The 18,360-nt window shown below is 38.4% G+C and overlaps 1 protein-coding gene across 5 annotated transcripts in view; it reads right to left on the reverse strand.

Moving 5' to 3' along the window:
* Nucleotides 1–18,360, reverse strand: part of APP (amyloid beta precursor protein) — a 275,532-nt gene that overhangs the window by 157,308 nt on the left and 99,864 nt on the right. For all 5 annotated transcript variants that reach the window (XM_059921407.1, XM_059921406.1, XM_059921405.1 and 2 more), the window contains exons 4-5: nucleotides 7,640–7,752; nucleotides 5,374–5,567 (exon numbers count right to left, since the gene is read on the reverse strand). In XM_059921407.1, the coding sequence (XP_059777390.1) occupies nucleotides 5,374–5,567; nucleotides 7,640–7,752 (307 nt within the window). The remainder of the gene's footprint in view (nucleotides 1–5,373; nucleotides 5,568–7,639; nucleotides 7,753–18,360) is intronic.

The following is an 18,360-nucleotide window of genomic DNA, read 5'->3' on the forward strand; positions in this document are numbered from 1 at the left end:
GATTGATTTACGTATATTGAAGAATCCTTGCACTCCTGGGATAAACCCCACTTGATCATGGTGTATGATCCTTTTAATGTGCTGTTGGATTCTATTTGCTAGCATTTTGTTGAGGATTTTTGCATCTATGTTCATCACAGACATTGGCCTGTAGTTTTCTTTTTTTGTGACATCTTTGTCTGGTTTTGGTATCAGAGTGATGGTGGCCTCGTAGAATGAATTTGGGAGTGTTCCTCCCTCTGCTATGTTTTGGAAGAGTTTGAGAAGGATAGGTGTTAGCTCTTCTCTAAATGTTTGATAGAATTCGCCTGTGAAGCCATCTGGTCCTGGGCTTTTGTTTGTTGGAAAATTTTAAATCACAGTCTCAATTTCAGTGTTTGTGATTGGTCTGTTTATATGTTCTATTTCTTCCTGGTTCAGTCTCGGAAGGTTGTGCTTTTCTAAGAATTTGTCCACTTCCTCCAGGTTGCCCATTTTATTGGCATAGAGTTGCTTGTAGTAATCTCTCATGATCCTTTGTATTTCTGCAGGGTCCATTGTTACTTCTCCTTTTTCATTTCTAGTTCTATTGATTTGAGTGTTCTCCCTTTTTTTTTGATGAGTCTGGCTAATGGTTTATCAATTTTGTTTATCTTCTCAAAGAACCAGCTTTTAGTTTTATTGATCTTTGCTATCATTTCCTTCATTTCTTTTTCATTTATTTCTGAGCTGATCTTCATGATTTCTTTCCTTCTGCTAACTTTGGGGTTTTTTTCTTCTTCTTTCTCCAATTGCTTTAGGTGTAAGGTTAGGTTGTTTATTGGAGATGTTTCTTGTTTCTTGAGGTAGGATTGTATTGCTATAAACTTCCCTCTTAGAACTGCTTTTGCTGCATCCCATAGGTTTTGGGTTGTCGTGTTTTCATTGTCATGTGTTTCTAGGTATTTTTTGATTTCCTCTTTGATTTCTTCAGTGATCACTTGGTTATTTAACAGTGTATTGTTTAGCCTCCATGTGTTTGTATTTTTTACAGATTTTTTTCCTGTAACTGATATCTAGTCTCACAGCATTGTGGTCAGAAAAGATACTTGATATGATTTCAATTTTCTTAAATTTACCAAGGCTTGATTTGTGACCCAAGATATGATCTAACCTGGAGAATGTTACATGAACACTTGAGAATAAAGTGTATTCTGTGGTTTTTGGATGGAATGTCCAGTAAATATCAATTAAGTCCATCTTGTTTAATGTATTATCTAAAGCCTGTGTTTCCTTATTTATTTTCATTTTGGATGATCTGTCCATTGGTGAAGGTGGGGTGTTAAAGTCCCCTACTATGACTGTGTTACTGTCGATTTCCCCTTTTATGGCTGTTAGCGTTTGCCTTATGTATTGAGGTGCTCCTATGTTGGGTGCATAAATATTTACAATTGTTATTTCTTCTTCTTGGATTGATCCCTTGATCATTATATAGTGTCCTTCTTTGTCTCTTGTAATAGTCTTTATTTTAAAGTCTATTTTGTCTAATATGAGAATTGCTACTCCAGCTTTCGATTTCCATTTGCATGGAATATCTTTTCCATCCCCTCACTTTCAGTCTGTATGTGTCCCTAGTTCTGAAGCGGGTCCCTTGTAGACAGCATATATATGGGTCTTGTTTTCGTATCCATTCAGCCAGTCTATGTCTTTTGGTTGGAGCATTTAATCCATTTACATTTAAGGTAATTATCGCTATGTATGTTCCTATTACCATTTTCTTAATTGTTTGGGGTTTATTATTGTAGGGCTTTTCCTTCTCTTGTATTTCCTGCCTAGAGAAGTTCCTTTAGCATTTGTTGTAAAGCAGGTTTGGTGGTGCTGAATTCTCTTAGCTTTTGCTTGTCTGTAAAAGTTTTAATTTCTCCATCGAATCTGAATGAGATCCTTGCTGGATAGATAATCTTGGTTGTAGGTTTTTCCCTTTCATTACTTTAAATATGTCCTGCCACTCCCTTCTGACTTGCAGAGTTTCTGCTGAAAGATCAGCTGTTAACCTTATGGGGATTCCCTTGTATGTTATTTGTTGCTTTTCCCTTGCTGCTTTTAATATTTTTTCTTTGTATTTAATATTTGATAGTTTGATTAATATGTGTCTTGGTGTGTTTCTCCTTGGATTTATCCTGTATGGAAATCTCTGCACTTCCTGGACTTGACTATTTCCTTTCCCATATGAGAGAAGTTTTCAACTATAATCTCTTCAAGTATTTTCTCAGTCCCTTTCTTTTTCTCTTCTTCTTCTGGGACACCTATAATTCGAATGTTGGTGCATTTAATGTTGTCCCAGAAGTCTCTGAGACTGTCCTCAACTCTTTCCATTCTTTTTTCTTTATTCTTCTCTGCAGTAGTTATTTCCACTATTTTATCTCCAGGTCACTTATCTGTTTTCTGTCTGTTTTTCTGCTATTGATTCCTTCTAGAGAATTTTTAATTTCATTTATTGTGTTGTTCATGATTGTTTGGTCTTTAGTTCTTCTAGGTCCTTGTTAAATGTTTCTTGTATTTTCTCCATTCTATTTCCAGGATTTGGGATCATATTTACTATCATTACTCTGAATTCTTTTTCAGGTAGGCTGCCTATTTCCTCTTCCTTTTTTGGTCTGGTGGATTTTTACCTTGCTCCTTCATCTGCTGTGTATTTCTCGGTCTTCTTATTTTGCTTAACTTACTTTGTTCGGGGTCTCCTTTTTGCAGACTGCAGGTTCATAGTTCCCATTGTTTTTGGTGTCTGCCCCCAGTGTGTAAGGTTGATTCATTGGGTTGTGTTGTCTTTCTGGTGGAGGGGACCGGTGCCTGTGTTCTGGTGGATGAGGCTGGATAGTGTCTTTCTGGCAGGCAGAATGGCGTCCGGTGGTATGTTTTGGGGTGTCTGTGACCTTATTATGATTTTAGGCAGCCTCTCTGCTAATGGGTGGGGTTGTGTTCTGTCTTGCTAGTTGTTTGCCATAGGGTGTTGAGCACTGTAGCTTGCTGGTCATTGAGTGGAGCTGGGTCTTAGCACTGAGATGGAGATATCTGAGAGAGGTCTCACTGTTTGATATTATGTGCAGCCGGGAGGTCTCTGGTGGACCAATGTCCTGAACTCGCCTCTCCCACCTCAGAGGCTCAGGCCTGAAACCCAGCCAGAGCACCAAGACCCTGTCAGTCACATGGCTCAGAAGAAAAGGGAGAAAAAAGAATACGAAAGAAAGAAAAAAGTAAAATAAAGTAAATAAAGTTCTTAAAATAAAAAATTAAAAAAATTATTAAAATTAAAAAAACAGGTAAGAATGAAGAGAGCAACCAAACTAAGAAACAAATCCACCAATGATAACAAGGGCTAAAAACTATACTTAAAAAAAAAAAAAAAAGAAAACGGACAGACAGAATCCTAGGACAAATGGTAAAAGCAAAGGTATACAGACAAAATCATACAAAAAAGTATACACATACACGCTCGCAAAAAGAGAAAAAGGAAAAAAAAATATATATATATATATAAAATAAAAAGGAAGAGGGCAACCAAATCAATAAACAAATCTACCAATGATATTAAGCTCTAAATACTAAACTAAACATAAACATAAAACCAGAAACAAATCAGATGCAGAAAGTAAACCCCAAGTCTACAGTTGCTCCCAAAGTCCACTGCCTCAATTATGGGATGATTCGTTGTTTATTCAGGTATTCCACAGATGCAGGGTACATCAATTTGATTGTGGAGATTTAATCCGCTGCTCCTGAGGCTGCTGGGAGAGATTTCCCTTTGTCTTCTTTGCTCACACAGTTCCTGGGGTTCAGCTTTGGATTTGGCCCTGCCTCTGTGTGTAGGTCACCTGAGGGCGTCTGTTCTCCGCCCAGACAGGATGGGGTTACAGGAGCAGATTAGTGGGTCTGGCTCACTCAGGCCGGGGGGAGGGAGGGGTACGGAATGCGGGGCGAGCCTGCAGTGGCAGAGGCTGGTGTGACATTGCACCAGCCCGAGGCGCGTCGTGTGTTCTCCCGGGGAAGTTGTCCCTGGATCACGGGACCCTGGCAGTGGCGGGCTGCACAGGCTCCCGGGAGGGGAGCAGTGGAGAGTGACCTGTGTTCGCACACAGGCTTCTTGGTGGCTGAAGCAGCAGCCTTAGCATCTCATGCCCGTTTCTGGTGTCTGCAGTGATAGCTGTGGCTTGCGCCCGTCTGTGGAGCTCGTTTAGGCGGTGCTCTGAATCCCTTCTTCTCGCGCACCCCAAAACAATGGTCTGTTGCCTCTTAGGCAGTTCCGGACTTTTTCCTGGGCTCCCTCCCGGCTATCTGTGGCGCACTTTCCCCCTTCTGGGTGTGTTCACGCAGCCAACCCCAGTCCTCTCCCTGGGATCTGACCTCCGAAGCCCGAGCCTCAGCTCCCAGCTCCCACCTGCCCAGGCGCCTGGGCAGACAAGCGTCTCTGGCTGGTGAGTGCTGGTCGGCACCGATTCTCTGTGCAGGAATCTCTCTGCTTTGCCCTCTGCACCCCTGTTGCTGCGCTCTCCTCCGTGGCTCTGAAGCTTCCCCACCACCCACCCCCCGTCTCCACCAGTGAAGGGGCTTCCTAGTGTGTGGAAACTTTTCCTCCTTCACAGCTCCCTCCCCGAGGTGCAGGTCCTGTCCCTATTCTTTTGTCTCTGTTTTTTCTTTTTTCTTTTGCCCTACCCAGGTACGTGGGGAGTTTCTTGCCTTTTGGGAGTTTTGAGGTCTTCTGCCAGCATTCAGTAGGTGTTCTCTAGGGGTTGTTCCACATGTAGATGTATTTCTGATGTATTTGTGGGGAGGAAGGTGATCTCCACGTCTTACTCCTCTGCCATCTTGAAGGTCCCTCCCAGTTAAAGAACTTTAGCAAATGTTTAAGTTTGCCTCTGAGTTCATTTATATAGGAAAAGTTGACAAAACACAAAAACAAAAAACAAAACCCCACAATAACAGAAACAAAACCAAACCTTTCTTAACAAAAATTCAGATTTAGCTAATGAGTGATGAAATGATCCCTAAATCCCCCCTGCAAATTTCTAAATTACAGACCAAAACAAAATGCCATGTCCCTCACCCAGATCTCAATTCTCTGTAGTACTGCCAGCGACCTATTAGAATATCAGTGGAATTTTGATCCCAACTCTTGAGATTAAAATAAAATAGTTAAAATTAACTCAGTGATGGCTGATCAATTATACTAAAATTAAATGGTAGGCCATAATCAGAACAGAACCTCATGGTTAGATTTTTTTCCATAAAACCGAAATCTGATAGGAGTGGGCAGAGATTATTTAAATGAGAAACAGAAAGACAGATTTATAGAAGAAACAAAACTATATGCTAGATGTTCTGGCACCTACAAAAGACCAAACACAAAGGCCACCTTACCTCCCATCTGCATAGTCTGTATCTGCTCCACCCCACCAGACGTCCGAGTCATCCTCCTCTGCGTCTGCTGAGTCAATACTGTCACTTTCGTCAGCCAGTGGGCAACAAACAAACTCCACCCCTCTGAACTTGTCAATTCCACAGGGCAGCAGCATGCCATACTCATGCAAGTTGGTACTCTTCTCACTACAGGTCTACAAAAGGTAAGGAGAAAACAGTGAGAGTACTGGAATAGATGTGCTTCATTGTAAGAAAATCGCAATTATGACAACACACAGGCCCAGTAGATCAAGAACCAATTTCACAATGGAAAGAATCATTTGCTTTTTGAGGGGATTTACAACAGAGTTTCTTTAGCACAGGCTTTTTTTGTACCCTTAATGTTTAACTTTGTTACTTATTTAATAAGGATATGTTGTTATACTATAGAAATTAATTAAAAAATAGGAATAGAAACTAATTGGGAGCTAAGATGTAGAAGAAGCTGCACTGGGAATAGTTATCAGAGAATCAGTGCTTTCTGGCTTCATTAGCATATCGGGAAGTAGTGATAGTTTCACGTATATCCCCCCAACTCACTTCTACCTCCCTTAGGTATGGAAGCCTCTCTCACTCAGACCTATCGTAGTCTAGAAATTCTAACTCTCTTGGCTCACTTCCAAAATAACAATCCTGGGAAGAGAAGAAATTATCCTCTGCTATGAATCAGAACTTAAAGTCAGTAGAGATTTCTCCTTCAATATCCTTTTGCTTTCCTGGGATTTGCTAAATTCCCACACATTTAGACTAACATAAGGCTTTGAAAGCATCCAGCGGTGACAGAGGATAATTCAACACACATAGGTAAACAATGAAATTTTACAGAGTGTATTTTGACCTCATTGGAATTAGAGTCATTTTGTTTCTTAGCAACGAAAAAAAATTTTTTTTTAACTCAAGAAGAAATGAAAAATGAGGTTATCAGATGGGTACTGGGCTTTAAATTACCTAGTTTGTTTTCTTAATATCTGCTCTTAAACATTTTTATATAAAGACAATGTCATTTGCCAGTAAATTAAAACATATTATTTTAAAAAAGGCAAAATTAATGCTGAATCTTAAGTGGTGTTTTCTACCTAATAGCGTTAAGGCTATGACGCAATGTTTAAATGAAGGTAGATCAGGGTTTCTCAACCTCAGTATCATTGACATTTTGGACCAGATCATTCTTCAGGGCAAGGGGAGAGGAAAAGCTGTCCTGTTCACTGAAGAATGTTTAGCAGAAGCTCTGGCCTCTGGCCACCAATGCCAGTAGTACCACCCCTTAAGCCAATAATGTCTCCAGACATTGGCTCATGTTTCTGGGAAGGGACGTGGAGTAAAACTGACCCCATTCGAGAACCACTGAGCTAGATAAAGTAGGCTAATTCTAGGAGACTGATAGCATTACAAAAAAGCTATACAAATTTACTAGAAAAACCTCATAATATATCAAAGGGACAAAGCAGTTTTGAAGGTAGTAATATCAAAAAGTGACATTTGGGGAATTCCCTGGCGGTCCAGTGGTTAGGACTCTGCACTTCCACTGCTGAGGGCCCGGGTTTGATTCCTGGTGGGGGAACTAAAATCCCACCAGCCATGTGGCACGCCCCCCCCCCAAAAAAAGGTGACATTTTATGCTAATTTTTTTATGTCTCTTATCAGCTTTGTCAAAAGCAGGGGTTAGCAAAGCTTAGAACTGGTGCCATAGACTCCTCTACTGTGGATCAGTGAAGGGGGTAGCATGGCATGGTGAACACAAAATTGGGTGGCACAACTTAGAAACTGAGCTTTCTAACTGTAGCTTTCAGGTTGGTACAGGACAAGCTATTGTTCTACCACTGTATTCCCCAACAGATAATAGAGAAAAAGGTTAAATTATAAAAACTTGGTATATGACAAAAGAAAACAAGAGATAAATTTAAAAAAATTTTAAAGGTATATTTTAAGGTTTATAGGGAGTATAAAATTGTAGTTTCTAAATTATAAAACATGGCATAGACATAATAAATCTAACTAAATATAAAATACTCCTGGATGGTTTTTTAAATAATAATAACTTATTTATCAACACAGCTGTTGCCTCAAGATATCCTCTTAAAATATTCATGAAGTCTTTTAACAATACTAATTAAAAAAACATATTTATCAACACCACTGTTGCCTCCAAATACCCTCTAAAATGTCACTGTGCATAGTTCCTAGGAAGTCTTCACTTTAAAAGTAGAAAGAATGAATGGGTTGGTACCTCTTTGGCAACGGTGTGCCAGTGAAGGTGGGTTTCACAAACATCCATCCTCTCCTGGTGTAAGAATTTGCACTTGTCGGGAACGAGGAGGGCATCGCTTACAAACTCACCCACTGCAAGAAAGGAAAACAGCTTCATGTCATCCCATCTGCATCCCAAGGGTCTTATCCCAGTGACAGTAACAAGGAAAGATGGGCTGAAAGAACTTCAGAGAGGTTATACAGCTTTTAGAATGATGAAGTAATCAATCCAGGAAAGGCTAGTACCTTTAGAATGTTGAGTCCTGCTTCCTTAACCAGCCAAGTTCCTTGCCACATTACCTTGATGGTTAAAATACTTCCTACGTGTCTTAAGTGAAATTTTAACTTAACTAGTATGAATCTCTGACTGCAGATTAATCATACAAAAAATTGCCATTCAATTGCAACAAGGATTAAAAAATGACAGATTGACACTGCCTAGGCAATCATTGAGAAGAATCAAAATAAATAATTGTCCACTCCTCTTTCTTGGACATTTTAATCTCTTTGTAAACTAATAGAAAATTTAACATTTTTCTACTTCCTAAACAAACAAAATCTATATATACACATATGTGTATTATTATTATTTTTAATATATGCTTAGTGTTTTTATTTTACTTTTTTGATTATCAAGAAATTTAATTAAAGTAATGGTTACTTTTCAAGTGTATGGAATCACAGAGGAAAACAGAGAAATTCAACTAGATCTATACAATGTTACTTCTTAAAAAAATATCTGAAGCAAATACACATATGTGTATTATATGTTTATATACAATACACATATATACACATACACAGAGAGTTTAATTCAATTAAATTATGAAAACTCCTTAGACTTTTGCTATATATATATTTTTTAAATTGTATATCATGCAAACTATTTTTAGCATTGCTGGTACTTCAGCTATAAAGATATTATTGATACATAAAGTCCTATAAGAATTCACATGCTCCTAAGGGTGAAAGTTGGATAATTACAACATAATGTATAAGCTGTGGGCTTAATTTTTATTTGCTTTGTTCACTACAGTATCCCCAGCTTTCAGCATAGATTCTGCACACAGTAGGCAATAAATGTCTTGATGAATGAAGAAGTTAAATGCTGTAATAGAGATAAAGTGATGGGCCAACATAGTGAACATATCTGCTTGGGTGCCCTGGGAAAGACCTCAAAATAGAAATAACATTAGAGGTGAGTCTAAATGGATGAGCAGGAGTGTGACGTGTAGGAAATGAATGGGAAGTTGCACGATGTAAGGACAGTATCTATCTTGTTTAACATCCTGTTCCCAATCCATGGTCCAGTGTTGGCAAACATGACCATATTGGATGGATGGATGGTTGGAAGGATGGCAAAAGGAAACCTTCTGTGCAAAGAAAGAATAAAGGACAAAGCATATCTGTAGAAGAGGCAGAAGTTCACTGTGGCTGGAACACATGGTAAGTGGGAAAAAATGTCCAGAAATAAATAAGACTGGAGAAATATGGTGGACTCCAGTTTTAGAGTATAAGGTTTTAGATGCCATTTTGGATGCAACATATAGGCCAAAGGATATTTTAAGCAAGAATGATGTGCTCAAGTTTGATTTTCAGGTGAACTCTTTAATCAAGTGAAGGATGGACTAGCGTTGTGAGACCATGAAAGCAGGGAGACCACTGAGTAAGGTACTGCAATCCTTCAAGCAAGACATGCAAGAAGAGATTTAAAGCAACGACTACAAATGAGCAAGGAATACAAGTTGTCCACATATCAGCAAAGATAAGAACAATTTTTTTATTTTCATAGTCCATTACATGAAATTTCCTGAAATGCTACATAAAGAGATAAATGTCCTAAGAAGGGGAAGAAAAAAACTTTTCATTCACTTTACATAAAAGGGGCTTGTGGGATCTTAGTTCCGACCAGGGATTGAACCCGGGCCCTTGGCAGTGAAAGTGCAGAGTCCTAACCACTGGACCACTGGGGAATTCCCTAAAAGGGTTCTTTAAAACTCTCTTTCTATAAAGGCGCTTAAATTTTTGTCTGTTTCTAGCTCAAACATGCACGTCTCATGATATTTAAGTGTTTATTTTAATAAATAATATTTAGATCAAAATCTAAGCAAATCACAGGGGATAAACAGCGTCATCTTGTCATTCCTCAAATCTTTGAAACAATCGATGGTGCCCACAGCATCGTATCGTGAGTCACAGAGAATGCAAGAAGTAATGAGACACGGTGCTCCCAAGGGCTGTGAGCAGTTGGTACTTGGTGGGGAAGGAACCCTTGAGTCCATGGAGTGGCTAGCTCTCTATGTGCGTCACTGCGTCTCAGCTCCACGACAGCTGTGTGATGGACCTCTTACAATATAAATCTCATTTCCCAGAAGCATGTCTAAGGCCGCCTACCTTCAGGAGATTAGAACCTAGCCCCAGACATAAACATTAAGATATAAATTATATGGAAAGAAATGACATAATGCAAGTGATGTCACATTTTTTCTTTTGCTTTTACGTAGAATACTGTAAAACAAAGGAACAAATAAAACAAACAAACAAAAAAAACCAAACTAAAACCCAGATGAGTTGGGAGAATGGAAAAAAAAAATCCTCATCCAAAACCAATATACCTTTCTCCAAGTGGACTCTTCATGGGTTCTCAGGGCAGGCAATCAACCATAGCAAGAATACTTTATATCTGAGGCATCCCAATTTTCAAGGCCACAGGAGGCCAGAAGTGACCAGTGGCCTGAAGATGCTTGCCTGATTTATTAGCTCTGGTCTGTCAAGCCATACTGGCATATTTACAAATGTCCGAAATACTAAGCAATGTTTTTCTATTTTACAAGTAGTTATCTGGAAAGAGTCAATGTCTGGCCCAAAGCTATTAAATCAGTTTATGAGACAATCAGGAGAAGATATCGGATACTCCCAACTTTGTCCTGAAATAGTTCTTGCGGCATAAACTGGGTAAAAGCTGCCAGACAACAAAGTGTCTTGTTTTACTTGACCTTAGGCCAATCTGCTGAGGAGTAGATTTTAATGCAAAGTCAAAGTCACTGAAAGATACTTACCTTGGTAAAATCTAATGTTCATCAAAAGGACACGTACAGCATTAATTTATAAAAGGATATTTGATTTTTTTTTTTAATTTGGAAAATGACACTTCATTTTGTAGTGTAAAGATGCTCTTAGGTTTCTAATATTGCACATAAGCCAAGAAATGTATGTCCCTCAAATGAGATTGTTTTTTTAAAGGACTAATACTGGTTATTTAATAGGCCCTCGGGACTAATGGCAAAATAGAAAACTCATTGTACTCTAACATCAAAATAAAATTCAGCAAAGACTGGATTTTACAACCTTGCTTATATTACTTTCGCAACCGATGAAACATACTAGAATGTTACACATCAGAAATTTTAAAGTAATTAAACCACAAAAATCTGTTAAAATTTTTTTAATAAGGAATTAAAGAGAAGTAGTAAAAATATAACAAATCCTTTTTCAGAAACGGGTTTAGTTTAACATGGTTTATGTTTCCTCTCTTTTTAATTCTAAAAGCATTATTCTTAAAAACCTACGATATGTGGGAGGGAGGGAGATGCAAGAGGGAAGAGATATGGGAACATATGTATATGTATAACTGATTCACTTTGTTATAAAGCAGAAACTAACACACCATTGTAAAGCAATTGTACTCCAATAAAGATGTTAAAAAAAAAAACAAACCTATGATATGACAGGGGATTATGTGGGAACTCTCTGTACTTTCCACTCAATTTTGCTGTGAACCTAAAATTGCTCTAAAAAATAGTTTTTTACTTAAAAAAAATCTGATAGTATATATACCTGGAGTTTCCATATAGAACAATGCATACTTTAATTTTTAAAACAAACCTTCTGTTTATTTGGTTTGATCCTCAGGTTAAAAAAAAATTTTAACAGAATTCAAGTGAAAGAGACCAAAATAAATTAAGTATCATAATGAGATAATTAAGTATCATAATGTTTTGGCTAATGCTGAACTTTAGAAATTTGGCACCATTTAATCCTAGTGGTTCAATTCAGCGTACACTGTGCATATTTACTGATAATCATACAACCTGGTTTCTTGTTTTAAAAATTCACAATTTATATTACACACACTGCAATTGAAAGGGAATTTTCACAGCTAAGGAACAAGATCTGTGCTTGGTTTCTTAGCTAATAAGTCTTGGCAAGGTAAACAATAATGCCAAATTCAGCTGGGACTCTGCAGGCATCAATCCACTGGCTCTTTGGTGGTCTTTGAGAGGATTGGCTTACTCAAATTACCTCATTTTGCAGATGGGAGGAAAATAATCCAGGTCAAGTGGCCTGCCCACAGAGCCAGCTGGCGGTGGAACTGGCCTGAAAATCTGAATCTCTGGATTCTCCATCCAAGTGTGGTAACTCAACTTGCTGCCATTTAAAGTCTGTTCGAAATGGGTTATTTGGCTAATTCCCTTTGGCTTTTATAAAAGTAGATTCACTTTTGGGCTACAAAATACTTCAGTGGTGTGATCCACCATGTGGTCAGCTTGACAATAAAACTGGATTTAAATTAGCTAGCAAGTCATGTGAAACAGCTGAAAATGCATTCCACTGCACATAATAGAACACAGGATAAACACAGAAGAGAATGCATGACCAACAGTGGCTTAAAAACACAATGGGATTATTTCTCTCCCATAAGAAGTCTGGTATTGAGGCTGAAGCTACTGCAGATGTTCAAGGATGCCCTCAGGGACTAGGTTATTCCTATCTTTCTGCACTGCTGTCCTTAGCATGTTGGCATTTGTCATGATGTCTTATGGTCACAAAATAGCCACAGAATCTTAAGACTTCATATCCAAGTTGCAAACAGGAACAGGAAGAAAAGGCCAAGGGATGAAGGTTTTTTGTTTGTTTTTTTTCCCTATTAAAGCTTTGCTGTCTTACATGGGAGGAACATCCTATATACCATAGCTATGTTATCTGGTACACTAAGCTGCAAGGGAATCTGCAAAAAGTATTTTTGGCTGAGCACATTGTCACCATCAATAAAAAAAGATCTGGAATTCTGTTCGAAAAGAAGAATTGGAAATGAATATTAAACAGGCAAGTACTATGAAATTTGAAGACAGGAATGTATTTTTCAATTTCTTTATGTTCCTTTTCAAAAGACGGATGATTCCAGGAAGAAGATAGAATAGAGTGAGAAAGTATTACAACTAAAACCAAAGAGACTGTGAATCCATGGCACAGGGAGAAAAGGGGGGAAAGGATATCAGAGGATAGAACAGAATTTCTCAAAACTGAGGCTGCTAAGTTTCTGAGAGTCAGAGTGGGATTGAACAGATTGATTAAAAAAGATTCCAGAACCACACATATGTTCTTCAAGACACAGAGAGCTCAGATGAATAAACTGTGTTTCTATGAATTCACAAAGACTAAAATGGTGTTGGCTAGAAACATCTGAAGTCTTTGTATTTTGGCCCAAGGTGTAACCTCTCTTCCTTGTCTCTCAAGAGTTAAGGGAAAGGGGGCGGGAGAACATTCTAGCGATGGAATTCCTGAAAAATGGCAAAGCCTTAGTTTCCTTCCTTGTGCTATACTCTTCTATGAGAGATGAGATGTGGCCCAGATCTGGCTCTCAAAGGTAAGATGTCAATAGTTCCAGTAATTCTGGACCCTGTGCCCAGCACTGGCCTAAATGCTTCCTGGACATCATCTCACATCACACTCAGAACCACACACCGAAGCAGCTACAATGATCTCACTTTATAAGAGAAGAAGGTGAGACTAAGATGTTACATAATCAGCCCAGCTCACACATGTAGTAAATGGTGGAGTTGGGAGTATGAGTTAATATTCATAAAGCACTCAACTCAGTGCCCACAGCAAAGGTGCTCAATAAATTATTTTATTAGTATTATTACTAATACCTTTTCCCCAGTATGTCATCAACCACTAAGGCTTCTCATATTAATACTAATTATAGTTACTTAGAATAGTAATAGCTACTGAAGGCAATGGGGTTTTATTTTCATTACGCCATCTCTACCAAGTTATAGTTCTATAGATAAATGGTATTACATTTGAGTATTGCTTATGATGTGAGAGTTAAAAACAGCGGTCACTAGGGTGGGGTGGAATCCCTAGGACTGGAGAAGCAGGGAATCCGAGTGATCAGTGCTTTCACCTTTCGCACCGGACTCGCGCGCCCTGGCTGTGAGGGCGTTTCCTGAACCCCCTCCGGTGCCCACCGTCCTTCACGCACTAACTCTTCACGGCATATCTTCTATTTTTCCTTAGTGCTGGGAATACAGCAGTCGACTAAAGAGATGAAACTAAATGGGATTCTGGTGGGGAAAGATAAAGCAAAAAAGTAAAAGAGAATGTCAGACGGTAATGAACATTCCAGAGATAAGGCAGATGAAGGGATAGAGGCTTTGGTGGAGGAGTGGGTAAAATTTTAAATGGTGTTCAGGGAAAGCCTCACTAAAAATACGACACGTGAGTGAAGACCTGAGGAAGTGAGGTAATAAACCAACCAGATCTCAGAGGGAGGGACAAGTACAAAGGCCCTGAGGCAGGAGCCTGCCTGGTGGGTTTACAGAATAGCAAGGGGACCAGTGTCGTCACAGATGAATGACAGAGAGGAGGTCATTGAGTGGAAGCAGACTGCACGGGGCCTTAAACATGGCCCGCACTCTGGCCAGTACTCTGAGGAGCCCTGGAAGACTCTGGCGTGGTTTTCTAAGCGACTTATTCTTGCCCAAGGGTGCCGGATTGGAAGGAGGAAGACCAGGTAGTGAGCTGTGGCAATGATCCAGGTGGGAGATGACAATGGCTTGGACCAGGATGATGGCAGTAGAGATGGTGGGCAGTGGGTAGAGTCTGGATACAGTGTGAAGATAGAATCTAAAGGATTAACTGAGGGGCATAAGAGAAAAAGTGTCAAGGATCTAACTGGTTCCATTCCAGGAGCTAGAAGATGCTTTATACTGAAAACGGCAGAAAACGATTGGGCAAGACTCTCCTAATCTTTCCCCCGGCATGTGCAGATGAGTAGAACATTCCAGATTCATGTGTTTAGTAACCTACACTACTGCATCCATGCACATCAAAGTGAGAACTGTAAACAAGCATTCACTCAGGCGATTTTTAATTTTACCATGTCAGACTCTTCCTCTGCTAACATTTTTATTGAATTTGCTCATTACATATTGATATTTTGTAACTTTCACATGTTAACAAATAGGCTGGGACATTTTTCTGGAAGGTATTTGTGTTCAAGAGATGGAAAGAATAGTTACAGAAGCACCCAAAATACTTTTCAACAAACTTTTCATGTGATAGAACTGTTACAGTTTTTGCTTTAGAGAATGGGTAGTTACTGGATTCTCAAAGAGGTCGTGGGACAAGGGCGAATTACCCATTTGAAAAGATACATGCACCCCAAAGTTCATAGCAGCACTATTTACAATAGCCAAGACACGGAAGCAACCTAAATGTCCGTCAACAAATGAATGGATAAAGAAGATGTGGTATGTGTGTGTATGTATGTATGTGTATATATATATATATATATATATATATATATATAATGGAATATTACTCAACCATAAAAAAGAAGGAAATAATGCCATTTGCAGCAACATGGATGGACCTAGAGATTATCAGACTAAGTGAAATAAGCCAGACAGAAAAAGACGAACACCATATGATATCGCTTATATGTGGAATCTAAAAAAAATGTACAAATGAACTTATTTGCAAAACAGAAATACGCCCACAGACATAGAAAACAAACTTATGGTTACCAAAGGGGAAAGCAGGAGGAGGGATAAATTAGTAGGTTGGGATTAACATATACACACTACTATATATGAAATAGATAACCAATGAATACATATATATGTGCATATATATATATATATATACACACACACACACGTTATGTATAACTGAATCATTGTGCTGTACACCTGAAACTAACACAACATTGTAAATCAACTATACTTCAATTAAAACAACAACAACAACAAAGACCGTGACTGTTGCTATCACCAACATTTCACAGCAATGATCACCAGATAGCAGTGAGAACTGACAGATGGCAGTCTTCAGATCAGAACTGTTCGCCAGATGGCAGAAATTACACGAATCAAGATAAGAAAAAGGCAAAAGAAAACTGAAAGTTTCCCCTAAATCCTCTCTCTAATTTTTTCAAGTGAATGGAGCCCTGTCTCACGTACATACACAAACGGCAGCTTGTACAGATAGAAATAGTGTTTGACCCAGGCTCTGAATAACACTGGTCTTAAGTGATGAAAACAGTGCAAAGGACATATGTTAAGAAGACAAGAATAAAATAAACATTTGTTAGCAATTTTGCAGCTTTTTAAAAGCCTCACAAAGGTATGAGTTAACAATTCTGATACTGCTCAGCAAGTGCACAATTGAACAATTGTGTAAATAGAAGGTGGATGGTGGGACCAGGTTTCCCACTGTTGGAGTGAGAATTTACAGATGAGCAAGGGGAGGAGGAAGAAGGATCCGTGTAATAATAGATTAGAGTTGGAGACATCAGGATGAACTGATATTTAGCTTAATATAGATACAGATGGTTAGCTAAAGAAATATTCATACGAGGAGGACTGTACACAAATATAACGCCTCACTCTGTCAGTTGAGAGGACTTAAAAGCAAAGATGTTCCAGTAGCAATGAGCACACCTGACGCCCAGATCTCAGATTTTAATATTATTCTCCAATAAAAGGAACCAGAGCTCCTTAGAGGAATAATGGATTCTAGGATTGGGGCATAAAATATACAAGATGAGTTGGAGCATCTCGTGGAGAAAAAAATAAAAGAGGGTATTTCAAATAAGCACAGGAGCTAAATGAACGAGCTCCCAAAGGCCAAAACTGGAACAATTTGAGCAATAATATATATATATATATAATTAATAAAGTAGTATTAGATTATAACACAAAATATAAAATATTTATTTATGAGTCAAAATAACTGAATAAATAAATGGGTGGAAAGAGGCAAATTCTGCCTGTGCAGAATTCCAAATCATCTATGCCCTTGAGGAGGTGAGGCATAATGCTCTTAATTGTGGGCTATGCCTAGTGATTTCCTTTTGAAGAGTTCAATACACAATGAGGAGAAAAGAGCATCTTTATAGTAGAGAAACCTGACAACCACTACCCCAGCCATGCGATCAAAGTCAACAACAGTTACGTATCATGTTGATAATAGGTGCCCTTGATGTGATATGATGAAAAGGGCACTTTACCTCTGTAGTCTTTCTTCCAAAAACCCATAACCCCAGCCTAAGCATGAGAAAATTGCAACAGAGGGGCATCTAACAAAATACCTGACCAGTACTCCTCAAAACTGCCAAGGTCATCAAAAAGGAAGGTATGAGAAACTGTCATGGCCAAGAAGGGGCTGAGAAGACCTGGCAAGTAAATGTCATGTGGTGTTCTGGATGGGATCTTGGAACAGAGAAAGGACTTTAGGTAAAAACTAAGGACATAAATAAAGTATGAATAAAGGACAGACTTTATTAATAATAATGTATCAAAATTGGTTCATTAACTGTAACGAATGTACCATATTAATGTAAGATGTTAATATTAGGGGAAACTGGGTGAGGGGGTGTATGGGAACTCTCTGGGCTATCCTCTCAATTTTTCTGTCAATCTAAAACTTAAAGTAATGCCTACTTAAAAATATTTGAAGCTTCCGCAACAAATTTTAATAAGGACATACCTATTTGCATCTATATCAACATTGTGGCCTTCAAAAACTGTCCATGAAATTACTGTCAACTGAAAAGAACTTGTGTTAAAAAAGATCTTTACTAACTTGGTTTTCTCGTCTATGGCACCTAAAATAACTAGACAAAGCTTAGTTTTAGATTTTCTTAGCAAATCTCTTTTTCAGTATGTAATGTGTGGTATTTAAATTCTTTTAAAATTTTTCAGAATATTCACACATATATCAATAATAAAGGAAATTCTTTGCTTTTTAAGTTTAACCTTGTCTTAGAAATGTAAAAGTCACCGATCACAGAATTCAATTCCTCTTTACAGATTAGGAATCTTAGGCCTGATCTGGTTTCTGTCTAGTTAATAACAGAACCAGGTTCAGCTTTGGGCCCTAAATCTATTGGAATGCTCATTATTTCAGCAAAGTGTTACAGTATCCCACAAATTCTTTTTCTGGTTTTGTTTTTAATTGTTTTATTGAAGTATAGTTGATTTACAATATTGTATAAGTCTCAGGTGAACAGCACAGCAGTTCAGATATATATATTCTTTTTCACACTTTTCCCTTATAGGTTATTACATAATATTGAGTATAGTTCCCTGAGCTATACACTATGTCCTTGTTGGTTATCTATTTTATACAAAGTCATGTGTATATGTTAATCCCAGCGTCCTAATTTACCCCTTCCCCCCCCCCCCCCCTTTCCCCTTTGGTACCCATAAGCTTGTTTTCTGTGTCTGTGAGTCTTTTTCTGTTTTGGAAATAAGTTCATTTGTGTCTTTTTTTTGGATTCCACGTATAAGTGATATCATATGATATCTGTCTTTCTCTGTCTGACTTACTTCACTTAGTATGATAATCTCTAGGTTCATCCATGTTGCTGCAGATGACAATATTCCACAAATTCTGAATCATGCCTTCCTC

The sequence above is a fragment of the Balaenoptera ricei genome, chromosome 4 (genome assembly GCF_028023285.1).
Source record: "Balaenoptera ricei isolate mBalRic1 chromosome 4, mBalRic1.hap2, whole genome shotgun sequence".
Lineage (NCBI taxonomy): Eukaryota > Metazoa > Chordata > Mammalia > Artiodactyla > Balaenopteridae > Balaenoptera > Balaenoptera ricei.